This window comes from Gallus gallus, chromosome 3 (assembly GCF_016699485.2).
Source record: "Gallus gallus isolate bGalGal1 chromosome 3, bGalGal1.mat.broiler.GRCg7b, whole genome shotgun sequence".
Taxonomy (NCBI): Eukaryota; Metazoa; Chordata; class Aves; order Galliformes; family Phasianidae; genus Gallus; species Gallus gallus.
In genome coordinates, this window is record NC_052534.1 from 82,563,654 (window position 1) to 82,585,041 (window position 21,388).

At 40.0% G+C, this 21,388-nt stretch overlaps 2 protein-coding genes across 7 annotated transcripts in view; one reads left to right on the forward strand and one right to left on the reverse strand.

Moving 5' to 3' along the window:
• The window catches only part of COL9A1 (collagen type IX alpha 1 chain), a 66,076-nt gene extending 52,975 nt beyond the window's left edge, over window positions 1-13,101 (forward strand). For both annotated transcript variants that reach the window (NM_001100911.2, XM_040697332.2), the window contains 8 exons: window positions 333-368; window positions 480-524; window positions 2,396-2,428; window positions 4,345-4,491; window positions 4,914-4,968; window positions 7,275-7,463; window positions 10,599-10,676; window positions 11,865-13,101. In NM_001100911.2, coding sequence (NP_001094381.1) covers window positions 333-368; window positions 480-524; window positions 2,396-2,428; window positions 4,345-4,491; window positions 4,914-4,968; window positions 7,275-7,463; window positions 10,599-10,676; window positions 11,865-12,052 — 771 coding nt within the window. In that variant the 3' untranslated portion in view covers window positions 12,053-13,101. The remainder of the gene's footprint in view (window positions 1-332; window positions 369-479; window positions 525-2,395; window positions 2,429-4,344; window positions 4,492-4,913; window positions 4,969-7,274; window positions 7,464-10,598; window positions 10,677-11,864) is intronic.
• The window catches only part of COL19A1 (collagen type XIX alpha 1 chain), a 189,861-nt gene continuing 180,876 nt past the window's right edge, over window positions 12,404-21,388 (reverse strand). For all 5 annotated transcript variants that reach the window (XM_040697807.2, XM_040697808.2, XM_004940448.5 and 2 more), the window contains one exon: window positions 12,404-21,370. In XM_040697807.2, the coding sequence (XP_040553741.1) occupies window positions 21,234-21,370 (137 nt within the window). In that variant the 3' untranslated portion in view covers window positions 12,404-21,233. The remainder of the gene's footprint in view (window positions 21,371-21,388) is intronic.

A 21,388-nucleotide genomic window follows, 5' to 3' on the forward strand; every position in this document is an offset into this window, starting at 1 on the left:
GTAACCCTGAAGTCCTGTTATCTTTCCCGGTAGATATTACTAATAAGCAAAGAGGACAGATCTAATTTTTCTCCTAAATGAGTATGATTTATGAAGGCACTAAAAAGTTGCTAACTGCGTTACTCATGATATAGTATGCAACTCCGAACTGTCTGTTCCAAATACATTCAGTAAAAGGAATTAAAAAATAGAAAATGGAGACAAAAGTTCTCCTGAACAGACCATGACCAGTTTGAAATTGCTGCTTAGCTCTACTGTATAGAATAAAAGAAAAACTAATCAAGTTTCTGTGTTTCAAATTGTAAAATATTTTTGTATCTTTAACCTTTTAGGGTTCAGCGGGTGAACCAGGACCTAAGGGTGAACAAGTAAGTCATGCTACAGGTCACAGTACTTTCAATTTACGCTGCCAAATGCTGCCGTAAATTGCACTGACTAGATCTGAAGGCTGATAGTATGTTTTTATTTTATGGTTATAGGGTGCACCTGGATCAGAAGGAGATGCAGGAGAAAAGGGTGACTTAGTAAGACATTATTATTCTTTTTTCACTGGATCTGATGTTTCTTTGTTGCTACTTAAAACTTCAAAATATTGTTGGAGCACTTCAAACACGACATTTGATTGTTGGAAATACAATTTCAGTTGTACACTAAACGGACATCTTGTGGTGCACAGCAGTTCTATTAGCCTGATCACATATTTCAGCTATTTTAAAGCTCTTAGAAATATACATATTCCTGGGATCTGTTTATGTGTATACTCCAAGTATTTGTATATAAAAAACATATATACATACTCACACAAATATGTGTGTGTATGTTTTTATATAAATTCTTGGTTTTTGAAGCAGCGAGGATGAAGTGGTAGATTAATTCAGGTGAAGTAGGAACACAGGTAATAATTAACCTTAATAACACAGATTTGACTGAAATGCACTGTATTCCCTTCATCTTGGTAACAAGCTGAAGCAACTGGCTTTTAGAGGGAGATTGATCTGAGAAGAGGTAGTGGCACTGTAATACTACTGAAGAAGTGAGGCATGTTGTGAATTCACATTGGTAATGTGTGGCATGTGCCCTTGGGTAAAGGGTATTTTTTTTTTCCTAGAGAAAGAGAAATGCACTAATGCAGTATGTATTGTCCCCTTGTGAGTCTCTACCTGAAGTAATGTGTCCAGGTCCTGGGTCCCCATGGAGCTGTTGGAGCTGGTCCAGAGTAGGGCCATGAACGTGATCAGGGAGTTGGAGCACCTCCCCTATGAAGAAAGGCTGAGGGAGCTGGGCTTGTTCAGCCTAAAGAAGAAAAGGATCTTGGGAGACCTTATTGCAACCTTTAAGAATAGGGATCTTATAAGCAGGAGGGAGACTTACTTTTTGCATGGTCTGATAGTGATAGGACTAGTAAGAACGTCTTTAAACTGAAAGAGGGGAGATTTAGATTAGATATTAGGAGGAAATTTTTTAGTCAGTGAGTGGAGAAGCACTGGAACTTGTTGCCCAGAGAGCTGTGAGTGCTGCATCCCTGAAGGCATTCAAGGCCAGGTTGGATGGAGCTCTGGGCAGCCTGATCTGATGGTTGGCAATCCTGCCCATGGCAAGGGGTTGGAACTAGATGAGCTTTAAGGTTCCTTCCAATCCAAGCCATTCTGTGATTCTAAACTGATAACTGTCATTTCTATTTGACTTAAGATATATTAATAAACAAGGTGACCTTTCTGGCCTTTCTAAACCACTTATTTCACCAACATCATTTAGGAACCGGTAGAATATAATTTTCTGAAATATTTCCAAGGGTAATCCAATAACACTGAAGTAGAGGAATTAATGTTTCATAGGTGAACCAAGATTTTGAACCAAAACTCTTTTTTAAATTCTAAATTTTAATTCAGAATGAAAGATGTAAACTTCTCTATAGTGAGACTGCTATTCTCAGACAAACTGTAGAGGGGTTGCTGGAAGCCAGGAGCTATGTTGCTGGGAATGGATATTCCTAGGGGTTTGATTTCCCTGTAGCACACTGAGTGGACAACTGCCTCGTTTCTGTTAACAACTTCTCATGGCTAACAAACACAACATAGTAAAACATCTGTGATTCTGACAAAAAAGCAAGACGAAGCCAGTTGTAAGAAAAATACTTTCTTGTTTGTGCTATACAGAAATTCTTATGAGAAAGGAATCTTACAGAATAATCTGAGATTTAAGTTTTATTTCCAAATAAATTGTAATTAATTTGAATTATTTTGAAGTCCAATTTAACATAATCAACAAGTGCCTTGGATGTTAAATGTGTGAGCTTTTTTACTTATACAGGAAAATAATGTGAAATTTACTGCATTTGTGATGACAGTTACAGTGGGTACTCTTTTCTAACAAGATGTGTGTTATTTTTGTTTAGGGTGATATGGGATTACCAGGTGCAAAGGGATCTGTAAGTATAAAGAACTGCACTGTTACAGAACTACAGAGATCTGGTAGATCAAATGGATCATTTTCATTTTCTGGTGTAGAAATGAGAAAACAAATAATGAGCTCTCACAATTAAGTCAAATGTGCTCCAACAGCATTTCTTCTTTCTAAATTTTGAGTACAATTAAGATGGTAATGAACGTGCTCTTTGGGCTACTGCTCAAAATGGTGGAGGAATGGTGCAGCAGGGTGCCCAGTGTAATGGCTTCAAGCAGAGTGTAGCCTTTACACTGTGGAAGAGTCAGTAGAACTATGTTGTCTGTGTGGAAGTACTTCTGGCCCTGATTCCTCAACAGCTTTCACATGGAAGGTGAGCAGAAGCTTGTATGTCACATAAGAAACAAAATTTGAGAGTTGAATGCGTTCTTTTATTTCAGAGTCACTGAAGAGCAGGATTATTGCAGCAGATGACAGTTTGGGCTGTAGTATCAGCAAATCAGCAATTCTGCCTGCAGGGAATTGAGTCTGAATGTTACAAAATGAGCTATGCTTGTGTTCTTGGTGCCCAGTGTGCCTTTAGGGTTAAGAAAATGCATGCTAGACAGCATTTACTGCTAGCTGAGATCTTATGGGAAGGACACAAGGAAGAGATGGAGTAGGGGAGAAATCTGGTTTTCTCTCTTCACTGCATGAAACCCTAGAGCGCTCGTCATCCTGGTGAGCAGGGGGATGAGTATATCCGACAGCTTGCCAGACTGGGCAAGAAAGAAGTGATGTCTTCCTGGTTGTGTAGCTCTCAAAGGAAATTTTGCCCTCAGTATTAGAATAGTGGAAGTATAATTCTCCTGGCCTTCTGGTGGCAGGGCCTGCAGTGCAGCATAGATGGAAAGGAAATGGCTCCATCTTGTGGATTTAATGGGCCATGGTTTTGAGGATCGCTTTCAGTGGGTGGTTTGTTTTGTGTCATTTTTTTTCCTTTCCTTTCTCTTTTTCTTCTTTTTTCTTTCCTTTTTTCCTTTTTGTCTGGGAGACTTGGGGAGCTGTAAATGCACATGGATTTTGTTAAAAAGCTTCCTTGTGGTTGTTTTTGTTTTCACTACTGTTGATTAACAGTAGTACAGTAACTTATACTGAAAGTAACTCAGAATTGGCCTAGGTCTCACTCTGCATTCTATTTAATCACTTAGAACATTTACTGGAGCAAAAGCTATAGCTTATTTACTAGAATGTACTTATGTGGTGATATTAATGTGGCTATGAACCCTTCCATTTCTCAGGGAACAGGAGCCTATACCAGTAAAACAGCTCTTTATATCCATTCCCTCAGCACAGTAAGCTGGAAGTGCATCTGTTGTGGCACAGTGCCAACAGCACTTGGGGTGAGGGTGCTCCATTCCCTATGACAGCACAATGAAGCCTAGGCCCTCCAACCTGTGTGCTGTGAACTCAGTTTGACACTTAAACAAAGCAAAAGTTTGTATTCCAAAGCCCAGCCTGGGGGCTAGATGATGCAAGATCATACTGTAGTATTCTGTGAGGAATGGCATTTGGAGCAAGGAGGGAAATGAAAAGTTTTTATCCTAAAGAGCACGTAATGTCCAGAGAAGTCATATGTGACGTGAATGAGGGCAGTACAAACCAAGAGACTGTTCTGTGGTAAAAACATTGTCTTGCACATGTTACTACAATGAAGGTTCTTTTTTTTTGACAGAATACCTTATTTTCCCACATATTTTCTTGAAATGAGAGGAACTCTTTTTAATTTTATAAATTGCACCATCACTGACTCTAGATGCTTATATAAAAAGAATCTATGCACCAATTCTTCATGCCAGTGACTGTTACTTTGCATTCATGAATAGCCACTGTCACTATTTGGATGTGTCAGAATAAGTCTACCACTAGCATAGCAGTCATTTAAAATTCTTTCATTGCCAGGTTGGTAATCCTGGAGACCCCGGTTCCCGTGGGCCGGAGGGAAGTCGGGGACTGCCTGGCATGGAAGGGCCACGAGGTGCACCTGGACCACGAGGCTTGCAGGGTGAACAAGGTGCTCCAGGTCTGCCTGGCAGCCAAGGTCCAGCTGTAAGTACTGCCTTCATGTAATTGGTATCTTGAACTCTTAGATGTCACTTGCACTACTCCTTTTCTCACATATGCATGAGAAGCTGAAATACTACAGTAGGGTTCGAAATACACTGTATCTTGCAACAGACACTTTTAAACAAAGGAAAAATATTGGGTTTGTATATAATTAGTCCTTTGGACCTCAGTGTTTAGTTTACTTCTATTTTCTTATGCTCACCACACTCCTGTGGTGTGTGTGTGCCATGTCTTGACATGGGCGCATCACACAGACACAGTACATACCCACCTGCCTAGTCAAATTGACTTCAGTTGGAGACTGGAACACCTTTTATTGAACAGCTACTGTCTTTAGCATAAGTCATACTTACAAAATATACTGTAACATCAACTATTTTTAAATTATTATATTTTAATCCTAGGGAAAAGAACCAACTGATCAGCACATTAAGCAAGTCTGCATGAGAGTCATGCAAGGTAAATACACTAAAATGTATTTGATGCTTCTTGAGTATTTAAGTTACAAAACTCAACTGCTGTGGCAGCAACCAAGATTTTCCCAATTTCATCCAGAATAAATAGCCTGACCTCAGAAGGGCATGCTGTAGAAAGTTTCTACATGTGAATGGGCTTGTTCAGGAAGAGAAGGCTGTGAGGAGACCTTCCAGCATTTAAAGGGGGAATGGTTTTAAGTTCATAAAGGGAAGGGTTAGATTGGATGTCGGGGGTAAGTTCTTTACAGAGAGAGTGGTGAGGTGCTGGAACAGGATGACCAGAGAGGCTGTGCATGTTCAGTCCCTGGAGGTGTTCAAGACCAGGTTGGATAGGGCCCTGGGCAACCTGGTCTAGTGCCAGATCTGGAGGCTGCTGGCCCTGTCTGTAGCAGGAGCACTGAATCTTCGTGATCCTTGAGGTGCCTTCCTACCCAAGCTAGTCTATGATTCTATGATTGTAGACACCATATGAGAAACTAGTGAAGGATCTGGAGCACAAGCTTTATGAGGAGCAGTTGTGGGAGCTGGGATTATTTAGTCTGGAGAAGAAGATGCTCAAGGGAGACCTTATTGCTCTCTACAACTATCTGAAGGGAGGTTGTGGTGAGGTGGGAGTCAGCCTCTTGTCCCAGGTAACTACTGACAGGACAAGAGCAATTGGCCTCAAGTTGTGCCAGGGGAGGTTCAGGTTGGACATTAAGAAACTTGTCACTTTAAAGACAACCATAAATGAAACTCAGCTCCTCAGTAGGCCTTGTCCACAGCTTGCTATACCTAGCCTTTCTCATTTTTCTGCTGGCCATAGTTCTGTTTTATTTCAGATTCTGTTATCCCGTTATCTTAGTATTTCTGGACTGTGAATGCAAAATAGCTATTCAAGTCATGCAGAATTTATAGCAAATGTCATATGGAACTGTGTGTGGCTATATCCTCAGAAAGTTTTTTCTAAGGGCATATTGGCAAGATGGATTTTAAGTCTGGAAAAAGATCTTCAAGGAAAGAGATGACAGCTCCATCCTGTTATAGAAGTGGAGTGAAAGGGGGAGGAGGAAAAGGAAATAGCTAGTGTAGATCATCCCAAGGAACAACAAGCTGATTTTATGCCTAATGAATGACTTGAATTCCCTTTGTCAAAAACTTCTGCTGTGTTGCTTCACATGATAATGTCATCAAAGTATTGCTGGTGTTCAAGAGCTTCTCCATTTTCCAGGGTGGTCTATATCAACACATAACAAATGCTAGGGCTGTGTTTCCACCCCTGGGGTAGTTGATTCCAGGTATACTGAATGCCCCTCCAAGTAAAAGCAAGCTGTGGTCTCTCTGCCACCAGAGAGACTGAAAAAAAGCTCACTGTTGATATCAATTGTGGCATACCAGTTGGCTGTCTTTGACTCCAGTTGATACTGAAGTTCTAGCATGTCTGCTACAGTATCACTTAGCAATGGTGTGACTTGATTCAGGCCATGGTAGTCCACTGTTAGCCTCCACTCTCCAATGGACTTTCACACTGGCCATATGGGACTATTGAAGGGTGAGTGAGCCTTGCTGATTACTCCTTGTTTCTCTAGCTGGTGAATCAGCTGATGAATGGGAATTAGGGAGTCCTGGTAGGTGCGATACTGTTGCCAATGCACTACTGTAGTAGCAACCAGCACTTGCTGTTCTACTCTTACCAGCCCCACAACTCCTGCTCATCTGCCTTAAAATCAACATCATAAGATGAAAAATTATTTACCAGATTTGAGTTCGTGAGCACAGATTTGAGGGGTGTCTTTCTTTTGAAAAATAATGCCTGCACTTACTTTACAGGCTCATTGCAATGACAAATGACTGCCCACGTGCTTTTTAGCTGTTCTTTCTTTCAAAGATGGATCTTAACAACTGTTAACAAGTACTAATGAAGAGAGACATTTGCTCTTTTTAGGGACAGCAATTGAGTAAGTTTTCTTATAGATGGTTGAAAATGAAATAACAAAATTATAAGAACATTTCTAAACAAACTGCATACATTTAAGTTATTTCAGACTGCAAACATTAAAAGCTTAAGATGTAGCTTCAGAATGACCAGTTTCACAGTGCCTCTGCAGTTTACCACTGGTAGGTCTAAGATAGTAACTTATACATAACATACTTCATAAATAGCATTTTTACATAAGGAAAGTTCTGTATTGTAATCTGTCAATTTCCATAGCAAAGAACATACATTCCTCTTTAGCAACTTCTCATACTTGTTTATCTCCTCGTTCAGGTCCCACTTACAGCTTAATTTTGTCCTTCTGTTCATTGCAGAACAACTCTCTCAGCTCGCAGCCAGTCTTAGGCGGCCAGAATTTGGTGCTCCAGGTCTTCCTGGCCGACCTGGACCTCCAGGTGCTCCAGGGCCTCCTGGGGAAAATGGTTTCCCAGGACAGCTTGGGCCCCGTGGCTTGCCTGGCCTTAAAGGTCCTCCTGGTGAGATCGGTCGTAAAGGTCCAAAAGGTAAGAAACTCTGTAACTGGCATTTGGTTATTGACTGGAAATGCTTTTCTTGTATCTGAGGATACATCATGTATAAGTGAAGTTCAGCATTATCACACATTATCTGAATTAACATCAGACTTGGCCTTCAGAGTTTTCTGTGATGTATAACAAACACTGCTCAATGCCAGAGGAATTCTACATGCAAACCACCCGTCATTTACTATCAACAGCTAAACAACTGTGGAAATGAAGTTCTTCTGACCAAGTTATAGAATCAACAGTTCTTGCTTATGTTATTAGGTTGCCTAAGACAAAATGTTAATCCTTTGAGCTAGAGATTTCAACATCTAATTTTCTAAGTTGAACCTTGACAGTGGTTTAGTTGTTTCTTTTTGTCTGTCTGTTTTTACAAGTTATAGATGAACATTGTACAAGTACATGTACAAAAGACTGAATTAGGAACCTAACCTGTTTTTCTGCGCCCGTCTCCTCAATTGCCCCAGTAACTAAAGGACTTATTTGCCTGGCCACAGTCAAATTAGTTTATAGATCTGTATTTTGTTATCAAATCACTTACACAATATGGGGAAGGACGAGCACCTGCCTTACTTGATCTAGAAATAAACACTTGAACTAATTTTCTAATATTAACTGCCCTTCTCACAGACTTTTGAAGTTTGTTTTTCATATGCTGAAAAGTTTCAGCAGTAATTCTTTCCCCCCGCCCTTCCCCATTCTAGTTGTGAACTTTACTTTAGCAGGAATTCCAATCCCAAAAGCTGACACAAACGATCAAATCCATTCATTACTGCTAGTCTACCTTTCTAAGTCTATCCAGTTTTTATATTACAAATGGCTGATAACAACATGCCTCATATTTGGGCACAATACTTGAGCCATTCTTATGTTTAACAGCATCACACCATGTACTGCAATTCATTGATCCTTTGTAAAAGACAACTCCGTAAGAAAATTGACTTGACTTAAATTGATGGTTTTGATGTTTTTTGTGATGTGCAAGGTAAGTTAATCTCTTTTGTTCCTGTCTTAGAGGGTTTATATGCCTCCAAAGGGTTATACAGTACAATTTTCTGCAAAGCCTTCAGTGCACTCTGCATGTATTATTCTTTCTATTCAGCAGTGGTTTCAATTTGTTTTCCTGAAAAAAGGTTTTAGTTAAAAAATTGTATTTCAGCACACAGCCAGTCTGTTGTTGGATTAGAGCATTTACTTTTGTCTCAACTTTTGCTTGAAAGAAAAATTGGAAAAATCTTTGATGAGAGAGGGAATAGAATACAAAGAAAGCAAACCTTAACTGCATTGTTGCTGTAGCTCTGTTACTGTTTTATTTAATGTAGTGCCATCTATATTCATAGAAGCAACAAAAACGTGGAAAATACAAAGGTGGTCTGATATGCTGAAATTGATTCAGCAGACATCAGGCTGTACTGTGGTGATATTTACAGAGCACATTAGGAAAAACTACCTAAAAACAAGCAAAAGGCTTTGTTTCCTATCATAATTGCCATCAAATTCCAACTTACCTTATAGTAAACCTTGAAACAAGATTGCAGACACACTAAAGAGGTGTGTGCTCTCAAGCAAGACAGTTTTCATGATGGTACTTTAAGATGCAAAATAGGAATTGCCTAGCACTTCAAACACCTGCCAACTACTATAGTTGAATTCTTTATATTGCACTGCTAGGCTAGTTGGGTAATTATACATTCCTCTTTGTGTAGGTGAGGCTGTTGACATGCTTACTTCAAAGCAGTCTAGGCAGAGAACTAGCACCTGAAAGAAGCATTCAGTGCTTTTACCAGCCTTGTTGACACCAGTCGTTATCCACTTTTGTAATTAACTGGTGAATAGATAGTGTAGGCTATTTAGTTCCTCCCACAGTCAGGCCATTCCATGGCAGTGCCAGAGTACGAGGCCAAGGTAAGGTAAGAGACAATGATGGAGTAAGTTGTCATCAGGGGCTTCATTGAAGTCAAATGACTGGACTAGGAGAATTAAGTTACTTGTTTTACACAGAATCCAATTTGATACCTTGTGAAAGATACCACAGAAAGTCTTGGATTATATGATCTTGTTAGCTGTGAGTTCTGTGGCACGTGGGAGGAACCCCGAGAATGATCTTTATACCTCTCCTTGGATTCCTTGTAGTCACTACAGTTCCACATATCTCTTAGAGATGAACCGACATTCCCCATCCATTTGGGGAGCTGTCTGAGATGGGAGTTAAAGAGAGGGCACCTAGTATGTGTTTTTTTTTTTTTTTTTTTTTTTAAAGAAAAAAAGGAAGGAGGAGGAAGTTGAAAATGGTTTAGGTCATGATAGGGGAAACAGAAACACAGGAATGTGTGGCCATGAGATGATAGAGCAGCAGAAGTTATGAAGATACAGTGACTTTAATAATATCAACAACAGCAAAGTCGAAAAGACTTGGATCAAAGAATAAGAATCAAATGAAAAGTTTAAGTAGGGCGTGCACAACTGGTGAACACATGGACTGTTGAGGAATGTATACAGTGATCAGATTTAGACTTTACAACTAAGACAATAACAAAAATCAAAGCGTCCTCTTACTAAGATGCTTTCTGTTTGGAGCTACATATTAGTTTGAAGAAAAGATGGGCATCCACTAAAGAAAAGTCTCTGAAATAGCAGTGCATGAGAACAAAGTAATTTATTTTTACTGCAGTGAATATTTTATGTGGATGTCAATAGAATACCATATTCTGAGCAAATCAACTTCTCTGCAATAGCTGTCTCAAGGAACAGAGAATTTTTAGTTATTAGCTGAGTTCACTTGGTCTTTCAAAAGCCCTCTGACAGTAACCTCAGGCCATAATCCAAAATAGCCCTTGCGGTTCTGTGAGCTTGGTTTATTTCTGCTATATAGGTTATGGAACATTTCATGCAGTGCTTACTGTCTTGTCTCCATTTTTTTCCCCCTCCAGTGTCTGAGTATAACTCAGACAGAGAGAGGGAAAGAAGGCAACTCAAATCCCAGATCTTTTACAAGTGTCAGGACATATATAAAGCCAGCTGAATTCTCTGCTTATTAGCTGTTTACTCTGGAGGGGTGGCTTACTGAAGATAATACTCCAGGCAGGCTCTAACTAATGTTTCAAAAATTTGCTTTAGGTGAAGCAGGAGAAAGGGGAGAAAGAGGATTTCCAGGCAGAGGAGTGAAAGGTCTCCCGGGACCGAGAGGTCTCCCAGGTAAGTATAAAAGGGTGAGGGTAAAGAAGAACAGGAAGATATTTGTAGTAAAAATTTATTCAGAACTGATACCTCAAGCTGCCTTGAAAATCTAAAAGGTGTCCATTAAGCAGTAAACTTCCAAATAACAGTACTTCATTATTATTACTTTGTAAGTCATGATAAAATCAGCTCTTTCCTAAAGCGCTACCGCTCCACTCCATTTCTGTCAGCATAGAAAGATTAGAAAAAAATACTTACAGAGCATTAAAATAGAGGAGATGGTTAAAGAAAAGGAAAAAAAGAAGATCAGTAGAAAGATAAGATTCAAATACCAGACAATCTTACTAGCAGGTGCAGCAGTCTTCAAAATCTCCATTCATAACTTAAGACATTTAAAACACAATTATTTATTTCTGTTGTATTTAAGTGCAGCGTTAAGCAATAGAGGTCCAGGATGGATACCTGCTGATAAGTGCAGCACAACTGGCCTCTAGTGGCCAACAAGGAGAATAAGCATTTCCATAAACGTCTTTGTATGGCATGTTTCTGTGTATACCTAGACAGAAACTATCAACATTTGTTCTCTTTGTAAAAAAAAGGAAAACAATTTCACTTGAGTATATACTGATAATCAGAATGTCTGTGACATTCAGTATTCTCTTCTTTGGAAATTTATGATTGGAAGAGGCTTGCTAAAATCACTGCATTATTTAATCCCTTCATTGAAGTTCTATAAAGAAAAAAAACATATATGAGTGCTCAACCATTCCACTCTACATATCTGTTGTCCAACATATCCAAATGGAGAAGAAAAATAAGTTTTTGATATGTCTCTTTCCGGAGTGGTACTATTACTCTGAAATAGTGAGTAGCATTCATGAACGTTACCAACAGAGCTGTCTGCAGTCCTCCAGTCAGCTATATGGTCTTGGTTCTTATAGTGGCAGATCTGTACCAGTGCAACTGCCGAGGACTGTTGCTACAGATTGCTACAGATGTGTAAATGCAGTCTGGTTCTCTGTTAGAAAATAACCGTCCCTCTGAGTGGTCACTTCTCCTGGGAAGACACTGAGAGCATTAAAAAGGGAACCCCATCTTCACACAGCTTTCAGTAAAGTTTTTAGTAAAGCTAAAAAAGTGGTAAAGCCAGCTGTGTACTGACCACATCACGTGCTCCCAAATTTAGACCTGCATCCGCTTTTCCAGGTGAACCAGGCAAACCCAGCTATGGCAGGGAAGGCCGTGATGGTGTACGAGGTCCCCCTGGGGTGGCCGGTCAGCCTGGGATTCCCGGTCCTCCTGGCCCTCCCGGCCCTCCTGGGTACTGCGAGCCGTCGTCTTGCCGAATGCAGGCTGGACAGAGAGCTGCTGGTAAGAACATGAAAGGGCCATGAATGGGCAACGCAAAAGTCACAAAGCATTAGCATCAATTTACATCCTGTACAGACAGCTGAAAAAAAAAACCAAAAATAAGGAATGGAGGAGAAACACAACCTTGCACCCAAGATTTCAGTAAGGCATTTTGAACACAGTGGTTGTACATTGTTTGTAAAGGCACACTTGGCAACACGAGTTGGAACAATGGTGCTTGCAGAAATATACAAGAAGTCTTTTGGCTCTTTCTCCCTTTGGAAAAATAAAGGCACTTGTTAATTAAGATTGTTTTTAAATAAAGAGTTGCCCTGAACATACTTTTACCCATACTTAATTTCTTTGTATGAAATGCAGTGACAGAACATGTCTTCAGACATAAAATTAAAAAAAAAAAGGAATAGTTTATTGACTTCGGTTGTAGCTTTTTTTTTTCTTCTTCTTCTTTTTGTGCTTGTAAAATAAAATCTAGAGCTCCCTTGAGCAGATTACATCACTTCATATGCAGGCACTTCATTGCATGTACGTGCTGTACAGGATACGCTATAAGCCTCCCTCAGCTCTTTGGTTCCATTGTAGAAACACAAGGGGAGACTGTTCTCACAGAAAGCTGCCGCTGCTGCCATCTTTTATGCTGTAAATGTGTACATGTACGATCACTGGGTTCTGGTGAATAAGCCACATGGAATAACCTCTTCATTTTCCACTTCAGTTTGTGTTGCGTTCTTAATTTCAGATGAAACCTATTCCAGCTTGACTCCTTCTATGTGAAATTAAAAAAAAAGGCAGGAAGCCCCTGTCAGGGGAATGTTGAGTCCCAGAAATACACAAGTTTTGTAGCCAAGGTTACATATTTTGAAGTCACATCTGTGGTTGTACAAAAACCCAAATAAATAATGTCTTAACTCCCTGGTTGCTTTTGTATGTATGTTTACATTCAGTACCAATAAACAGAACAGCTAGAAGACCACCCGAGTTGCCTTTTTTAGAGAAACTCAATTTGTAGAGAAAAATATGCAATGTGGATATTTTGTTTCTCTCTGTATAAATTAAAGTGTGTTTTTTGACTTACCTTCTCTGAAGCGCGTCCTTTCTTACAGATGACAATGAAACAATCCTACGGCATTTTCTTTCATTTTGACTTTAGTCACCCGAATTTTAAAATACAAATTTTAGCACTCTTGCTTTAGGCATTTTCTATTCTAGCCTTTCATTGTCTACTTCTATTCAAAATTGTTGACTTGTAGGCCATGTGAAAATATGAAGTAACATAAGCAGCTGAGCTCTGCCTGTACCACACAATAGAACACTTAAGTAGAAAAAATATGATGTATGCTAAAGGGAATCATTGAAAAAGGAATACGTAAATCTTCCCCCAAAGAAACCCGATGCTCTCGCTGCATTTAGGAGCTGCTTCCCTGCAACTCATCTGCTGACAGAAAGTGCCTAAATAAGATCACGAGGGAAAAAAGTTGTCTGATCACATAACTAACTAAAAGGAAGTACAGTTTGCATATCCATCAGAGACTTTTTGGGCCAACTTTCTCATAACCAACATCTTCTACTTCAATGCTACAGGAATTATTAATCAGAACAGATGAATGCAAAGAATTTCAGTCTTAACAAACAAATCCATTCAATTGCACACCCAGTGATTAACTTGTTCATAAAGAACAATGTTCCACGAGGTTTCCAAATCCAATAATAGGGGTTGGAAGGGATCTCAAGAGGTCACTGAGTCCAACCCTCCTGTGCTAAAGCTGGTACCCTACAGTGGGTCACAGAGGTAGGTGTCCAGAGAGGTCTTAAACATCTCCATAGAAGGAGACTTCACAACCTCTCTGGGCAATCTGTTCCAGGGCTCTGTCATCCTTACCATAAAGAATGAGGTCGGTTTTTACTGATTTAGGTCACGGTCCCCAAGAGCAGGTAATGTAACAAATAAAACACTACCATTGTTGCCAAATTGTAGTTTCACCAGCAAACTTTTATTTTGATTATAAAGTGTGTAAAACTGTTAAGAAGAAAAAAACAAACAAACAAACCTGGTAACAGAAAGAATGAAAATATTATTTTCCATATGTAATGCAGAAACAAAATGAATCAAAAGAAGCAAATCCCCCCAACATTTAAATAGAAATGTGAAGTGCTTTAAAAAATATAGTCTGAAAATGCATAAAATTCCACAATGGAGAAAAAACATTCATATGTAAAAAACAAAACAAAACAAAAAACCAAATCAGAACTATTACAATCAAACAGATTTAACACTGAGGGTCAATTCAATGCAGTGTTATGTAAGTGGACAGCTTGGGATTGTGTCAGGTTTCATTCAAAGAGTGGTAGATTGCATACCAAAAAATATCAGGAAGTGGGTTTTAGTATCAGGATGTTCAATTGAAGATTTAATTGTAGAATTATGAAGTTGAAGGCATGTCAGTGATGGTGATACAGAAAAATGTAGTGCTAATTTAAATAAAAATATTTTGATGGGACAAAGCAGAGAGATTGAGAGGTACCCCAAGCCAATGGCAGTGCTGGCAGTTCTGAGCAGATGCTCCTGGACAATCTTGCTGAGCTCCCACGGAAATATTGTTCTCCTGTCCTGGTTCAACATCTGAAGACACAATGCTGTTTTTGAAGGGAAGACTCTGAAAGCCACTTTTACCCCTCAGGATCTCTGCTGCCACTTGTACTTCTCAAGGTGTTACTGCACTGTGACAAATACATGTCTGAGCTCCCCATTTGTTTGGCCCAAATGTGGGCAGGAACCAAGGAGAAAATGTTTTGCAACTGTCTGCAAAATGATCACCAATTCCTCACAATCCAATCTGACACTTGAAATGTTGATTACAGTGCTTTCCCTACAAGGCTACCAGTAAGCATTAGGAAAAGTGCTGCTGCGTGCTGCGCTGTGTTTTTATGTATTAATATATAGTATATGTGAAAAAAAATCACACATATATATACATACATTTTTATATATCACATATATAAAAATTAGATATATTTCACACACGTACACACATATATACATATATATAGTTAATATATGTGTATGCATTTTAAGTTTTTTTGTCACAGCCATGACTGGCCTTGAGCAGCCTGGAATGAACTGGTACCAAAACCCTTTTGTGAATGTTTTATGAAGGCTGAAGTCTCTCTCCAGAGCAATTTGGAGCACCAAACAGAGACAGCAAGGCTGTGGAGGCTACCCAGATCTGGCTTTCACGATTACACCAATAGCGATCTGAGTCTATGCAGGGCCAAACTTCCTTCAAAAAGGGACGGCCAGCAGGTGTGACTTCAAGGTTTCTTACGTGACAGAGCAAACAAGAAAACGGGTCCTATAGTTTCAGAGACAGCATAGCAGAACACAGCACTCCACACACAAACTTGTGCCACATTTTTGCAAATGTTTTAAAATTGCTTAAGTAATTGGGCGATGCATTTGTTTGATCTGGTTGTTGGATGCATCAGGAAGATGACGACTATCACTGTTCCTGGTATTATCATATGGCCATACAGTTTCTGCTTCCTTTGTACTTACAGTGCAGTCCCTGTACCTCCTCTGCTCCCAGACAACAGGTAAAAAAAGGTCCTTTCTTTTGTAGGGCATGTAACTCTCATCTCATTTGCTATAACCTCAGCTTTATTCCTCTCCCCTCAAACTTTCATTTTTCTGTGTCTGCATTCAAGAGGACCAGTAAAACTCTGCAGCTTTAGACAATATATTTACTATGCCTGCTGGACCCACCATTGAATTTGAAGAAAAATTGTGCCAGTGGTCAAGTTGCTGCCTAGCATTCTTCTATATGCTGCTGATGTGGGATGTCTCTTTTTCCCCTGGGAGAGTTAGACAGTAAGAGAATAACAAAAACGTCTGAATCTACCTGAAGTTAACAGTTTCCTGAATGAGATTGTCTTATTTTATATTGGAGCTCAGTATAGCCAGAAGCAACTCCTGCTGGATTCAACAGCCCTGGGCTTGATGCCCAGGTGCCGAATGCCCACTGGGCTCACTGCCGTGACTTCCCACCCTTGTTTTCTCTTGTGGTTTTGTGGGCCCTCTTGTGATAAGAAAGGAAAGGCCACCATTCATGTCAGAGCCACAATTCATTTGGATGTACAGGAAGCATGGGAAACATTCCCATTCCATTCCTATTTTGCAGATATCAATGGCCACATAAGTAATGTAAAAAGAATATTTTCTATCCACTTAATACATACTCATTGAATTGAGCCTTAAATGTTGCAAACCAAAAAGCACAATGAAGGAAAGAAGCAATCAGTGTGCATGTACTGTGATTAACTCAGTGACAGATGCATATCATTCAGAAATGAAAGAAAACAATAAAATAAGATATGCCATCAAAAATCTTCATATATATCAACCAAAGACAGAATATATACACATTGAAACTTCAGTAAATAATTAAATGTATTTTAAACCAGCAGAATTAGAGATAAGCTGCTAATAAAATACATGTAGTCTACATTCTTTTTAGCTACAACTTATTTTGGTCGAGAATCTGTAACGTTTGTTAGCAATTATTATTTGAAAACCACATTTTCTTAAAGTACGGTGAAGCTTGAGTTGACTTTGTCAACTTCAGCAACAACCAAGGCAAGGTCAGAATTAAACTTGTTTTCCATGGTCTACACCAACCTCTGTGTATGGAGATGGATTTACAAACAACCCAGAACAATCTGGTTGTAGTGATCATGACAGACCTCAAAGAAACTCTGCATGACTCCATATATTTAGAATCTATCAAATACTAAAACAATACTTAAAAAAAATCCACCAAGAAAAGCTAGGATTGTTTTGTCTCCTGAGATACTTGTTATGTTTTCACGTGCTAAGTTGGAGCAGCGGTTCTACCAACCTGGTAAAACAGAAGGTTAGTGGCTGGCTTTATGCCAGTGTATTGTACTTGGAGAAACAAGTGTATGAAATGCTAACATAGCCCATGGGGTTTTCACAAGACTCCTATGTAAACATTACAGAACAAGAAAAAAAAGCGTACGCCAACAACAGAAGTATTTCACCATTGTGAAAAATAAGTGCCAAAATATTTTGTGTGATTATCCATTAATTTTAAAAATATGCATATTTAACAAAGCTGTGCATATCTAACATCTGTCATAATGCACAATCATAAAACAAAGGGAGGATTGACAACGCGCTCAATCCTGTTTCCTTATCACAGTGCTTTTTTAGCATTGAAACCAAATCCAGTTTAAGACAACAATATTGGTTCCTAAAACATTACCAGGCAGGCTGCACTGCTACTTGACTGTACAACCGTGTGATTGCACAACTGTGTGATTGCACTGCTTTGATTTTTATTAACCTTGCAGACTCACTGCTCCCCTACAGATACTGGCAGAAAGGAGGCCTGAGAGCAGCAGGTTCTGCTACGGCATGTTCTTCTGTTACATGTACATACACAAAACACAAATAACCTAAGCAACACTACCTGAAAATAATTACTCAAGAAAGGTGGTACTTCTGTATAAACCACCATGTAAAAATAAATGGATTTTAGGAAAAAATACCAGGCTCAAGAAGAAAACCAGAAATGCAAACTCTTGTGCTGTGCACCTACCCAGCACCGCGTCATTTCTTGTGCTGCTGAATTCAGCCTTTGTCTCCTCACCTGTGCTGGGATGGTGCCCTGAACCTCCTGGTGAGCAACAGCAGCTGTGCTGCAGCCTCAGAGTGTTTCACCCTGCCTACATTTGTTATTTCTTTCTTCAGGCAAACTGGGTAGTGCTGTCCGTGGCTTCATTTTTAAGAAAGATTTCAACTATTTTGTCAAAGACATTTCAGGTCAAAATTGTAGGCAAACATCCCCAAATCAGAGAAATACCTTGTGCTACTGAAGTAATTGTCCCTGTTTAGTTTCTTGCAAAGTTTACTGCAGCACAGACTGCTCAAAACATACAAAATTGATGCCATGGATGCCTCATACCAGGAGGCATTGAAGGTCAGGCTGGCTGGGCCTCCGGGCAGCCTGATGTAGAGGGAAGTATATCTGCCCATAGCAGAGGGTTAGAACTGGATGGTCTTTAACATCCCTTCCAGCTCAAGCCATTCTATGATTCTATGATAAAGCAAATCACAGAACAGATTAACACCTATTTGCCCTCCCAGGCTCCCTGTCCCAAAACCTAAGACAGTATCAGTATGAAACTGCAAACAAATTTCAGGGACCAAACCTGCAAACTACCCAGACATGTTTCCAGATACAGCCTGCTTTCAATTCTAAATACACCGTGTTGGAGCACCCAGTGTGATGGAAAGTCATGCCAGGAGGAACTCTGTTCACCCCATGTGAGGAACATGGTATCTTAAAAAAAAAGTAACGAGACAGCCCATATCACAAAATACCCGCTTTCTCACATGAGAAAATTGATTTGGGCTTTTAGAAAAATAATAATAATAAAAAAATACATCAAGTATAATTACCTAAGCAAATTCAAAGTTTAAATACATTTTAAAAGACCTGTAGCTTTGAACCCCAAGAAAAGAACAAGGCATCTGTAGGAAACAAAGATGAAAAAATAAAATTCTTCAAATACAAAAAGTGATCTACTTTCTGATCAGTTCAAGTAAATTAACAAACAGAAGTAGCATCTGGCAAGTAACAAGTGCCCAGTTTCAGCTAGTTAAAAGCCCCAAAATATACACATAACCCAACAGCGCGTGGCAGCCTATATACAGCGTTCCAGGAAGAGGGCTGCGCAGAGACCTTTCAGTCCTGTGATGTTCCCTAAAAAACAGCACCCTTTTTGATATTGTCACAGAAAATGAAGTTTATAATTAATGCAGAAAGTAAAAAAATATTTGGATTTGACATAAATTGGAATTACTAGAGAATTAAAAAGAAGCGTTCATGCAGGACGCCTGACCAGCAGTTCTTTGAGTGGACTGAAAGTAGTGTGCAGGGCCCATTTCAGGACCCAGCAGCTGTTGGTGCACACAAAGAGTCTCTCAAACTGCCTGACCGCAGAGGCCCGAGAACAGGAGACCAGCCCTGGAGCAGCTGTAACACTGAAGGGAAGCCAAATCACGCTCTCCAGGCACAGGAGGTGTGAAAGAGAAGCAGCAGGTGCTGAGCTGCACAGCGGAGGGAAGAGCTGTTCGCTGTGTGCCTTCACAAGGAATGGGCACCCACCACTTGCAGAGCAGACCTGGGCCAGCCCCCACCAAGGGATGAGCAAAAGAGGAGGCTAAGAGCTGAAGGATGTCCATAAGGCTTTGAGCCATCTGCCTCCATGCTCACCAACACACTTGTTGAGCCCCTCAAACATGCCCCAAGCTGCTGGCATACTGTAGTTCACAGATTCCCTTGGAGAACGGTTTCATGACATGCCACAGGTTTTCTAGCACCCTCCTTCTGGTTAACCTCTCCTGCGCTAGCTGGCCACCTGCCAGTGTTCCAACCCCATTCATTTAAACATCTTCCTTGTATTTGAGGGAAGCACCTTCTTCCCTCAAAATATCTGACTGATTAATAGACTAAGTAACACCCAGAGGCTGTTCTTAGGGTTAGTTCTCCTCAGAAAGTGTGCCTGAAGGCTTGTCATGTTCTCTGACTACCTAACATTAACACATCTTTCTCCTCTTGGACTAGATACAAGTGCTAGGAACTCTATTCAGAACAAATGCCAATACAATTCTAATAAGTATCTCACCATTATTTTCTTTCTGTTTTTAAGCAAAAAGAAACCAGACGTTAATTTCTCAGAAGAGCTTCTCCAGAATCCAGTGCTTCCCGTCTGGAATGCTTCCCTGATGGCTGATGCAGAAGTTGGCTCCCTCAGCACTTCTGCAGCATGAAGGTTATCAGAACCACTCAGTGGCCTACAGTAGGACAGCACTGCTATCTCTCTAGGAACAGCACAAGAGGCTGCAGTGCTGCTTATGTGCCGTGAGCTTGGACTATAGCTGCCCAGAGTCTCTTAATAGCACTTGCAATTTCTATTACACTGTAGTCAATTCCTTAGGATTAAATTAGGAAACAGACAACCCTAGGCATCAAGAGTGAAACTGCATACAACTCTTCTCCTGCCTTCTCAGAATTTGCCACTGTACAATTGGTTTTCTCCATCTTTTCTTTTGTTCAGTCCTCTGAGCTGTGCAGGACTCACATTTTCTTCTCTTGTGTTCTTTCTCAACAGTGTCTGATCTTGTAGGATTTATCCTTCCTATGTTTGCAAGCTGAATGCAATCAAGCTCTACACATGACACCTTTCCAAGGACAGATTCCTAATTTTTCTGAATCTCTCCCGAACTCAAGTTGTTTTTGCAGCCAGTTACCAGGACCTGCAAATTTTGCATTCTACTGTTTTCAAGTTCTTCTCAAGATTATTTCAGTATGTACTTGTAGCAGGAGAAAGAGGAAAACTCTGCCATTTGTAAGATTAGGGACTTCTGAAGGTTCCTCCTTTCACTGCTAATACGTGTACCTGTGCCAGACGTCTTTTTCTGTAAGCAGACATAATGGCAGAGTAGCTTAATTGCAGGCAATGACGACATACTTGCTAAGTTTATATCACCATTAGAAAATGTGGCAGATGCTAGTTAAGGACAACACCATGAGTTCTTAGCAGTTTTACACCTGGAGTATATGCAACCATGACTAAACCAAAGTTCAAGTTCTCAGGTGGAATAGCATTCACCTTCCTTGGGGCAGCACCTTGTGTACTCCCAGTCAGTATTAATCTGAATTGGATGGGAGTAGAGAGATCATAAAAATATATTTGCTTCCTCCTGTAACCTCTAGAAAGCTATAGAAACAGTTGGTAGCATCCATGACCCAAACCTGGTTCAGAGTGGGTGCTGGAGCCTTCTCAGGTCAGTAACATTGAGTCTAAATAGAGTTCCCAGCACTCCAGCTAAGATCCTGCAGTCACCACCAATGAAGCTCATAAAAATTATTTGGGCCTATTTTCTCCTCTAAGCAAAATAAATATGAGAAACATAACACATGGAATGCACTCTGAAAAATAAATGTTATCATAATTATGACACTGCAAATAGAATAGATAACGGCTCAATTCCGTCCCTTATAAATTATCTACAGATCATGCAGTGTCACAGGGACAAAAAATGCACCAAGTATTTCAAATTAAATTAACTTATCGAGAAGAGTGAAAAGTGATTGTGAACTCAAGTGTCTGTGGGAGAGAGTTTTATTTCCCACTGGTGCGTGGCCGGGTCTGTGACACGTGGTAATAGCAATCTGCTGGATTGCATCTTCCATTGGGTCCAGGTGGCCCCTGTGGTCCGGGTGACCCTGGAGTTCCTGGAGGGCCTGGCAGGCCAGTAGCTGGTAAAATAAAGTCAG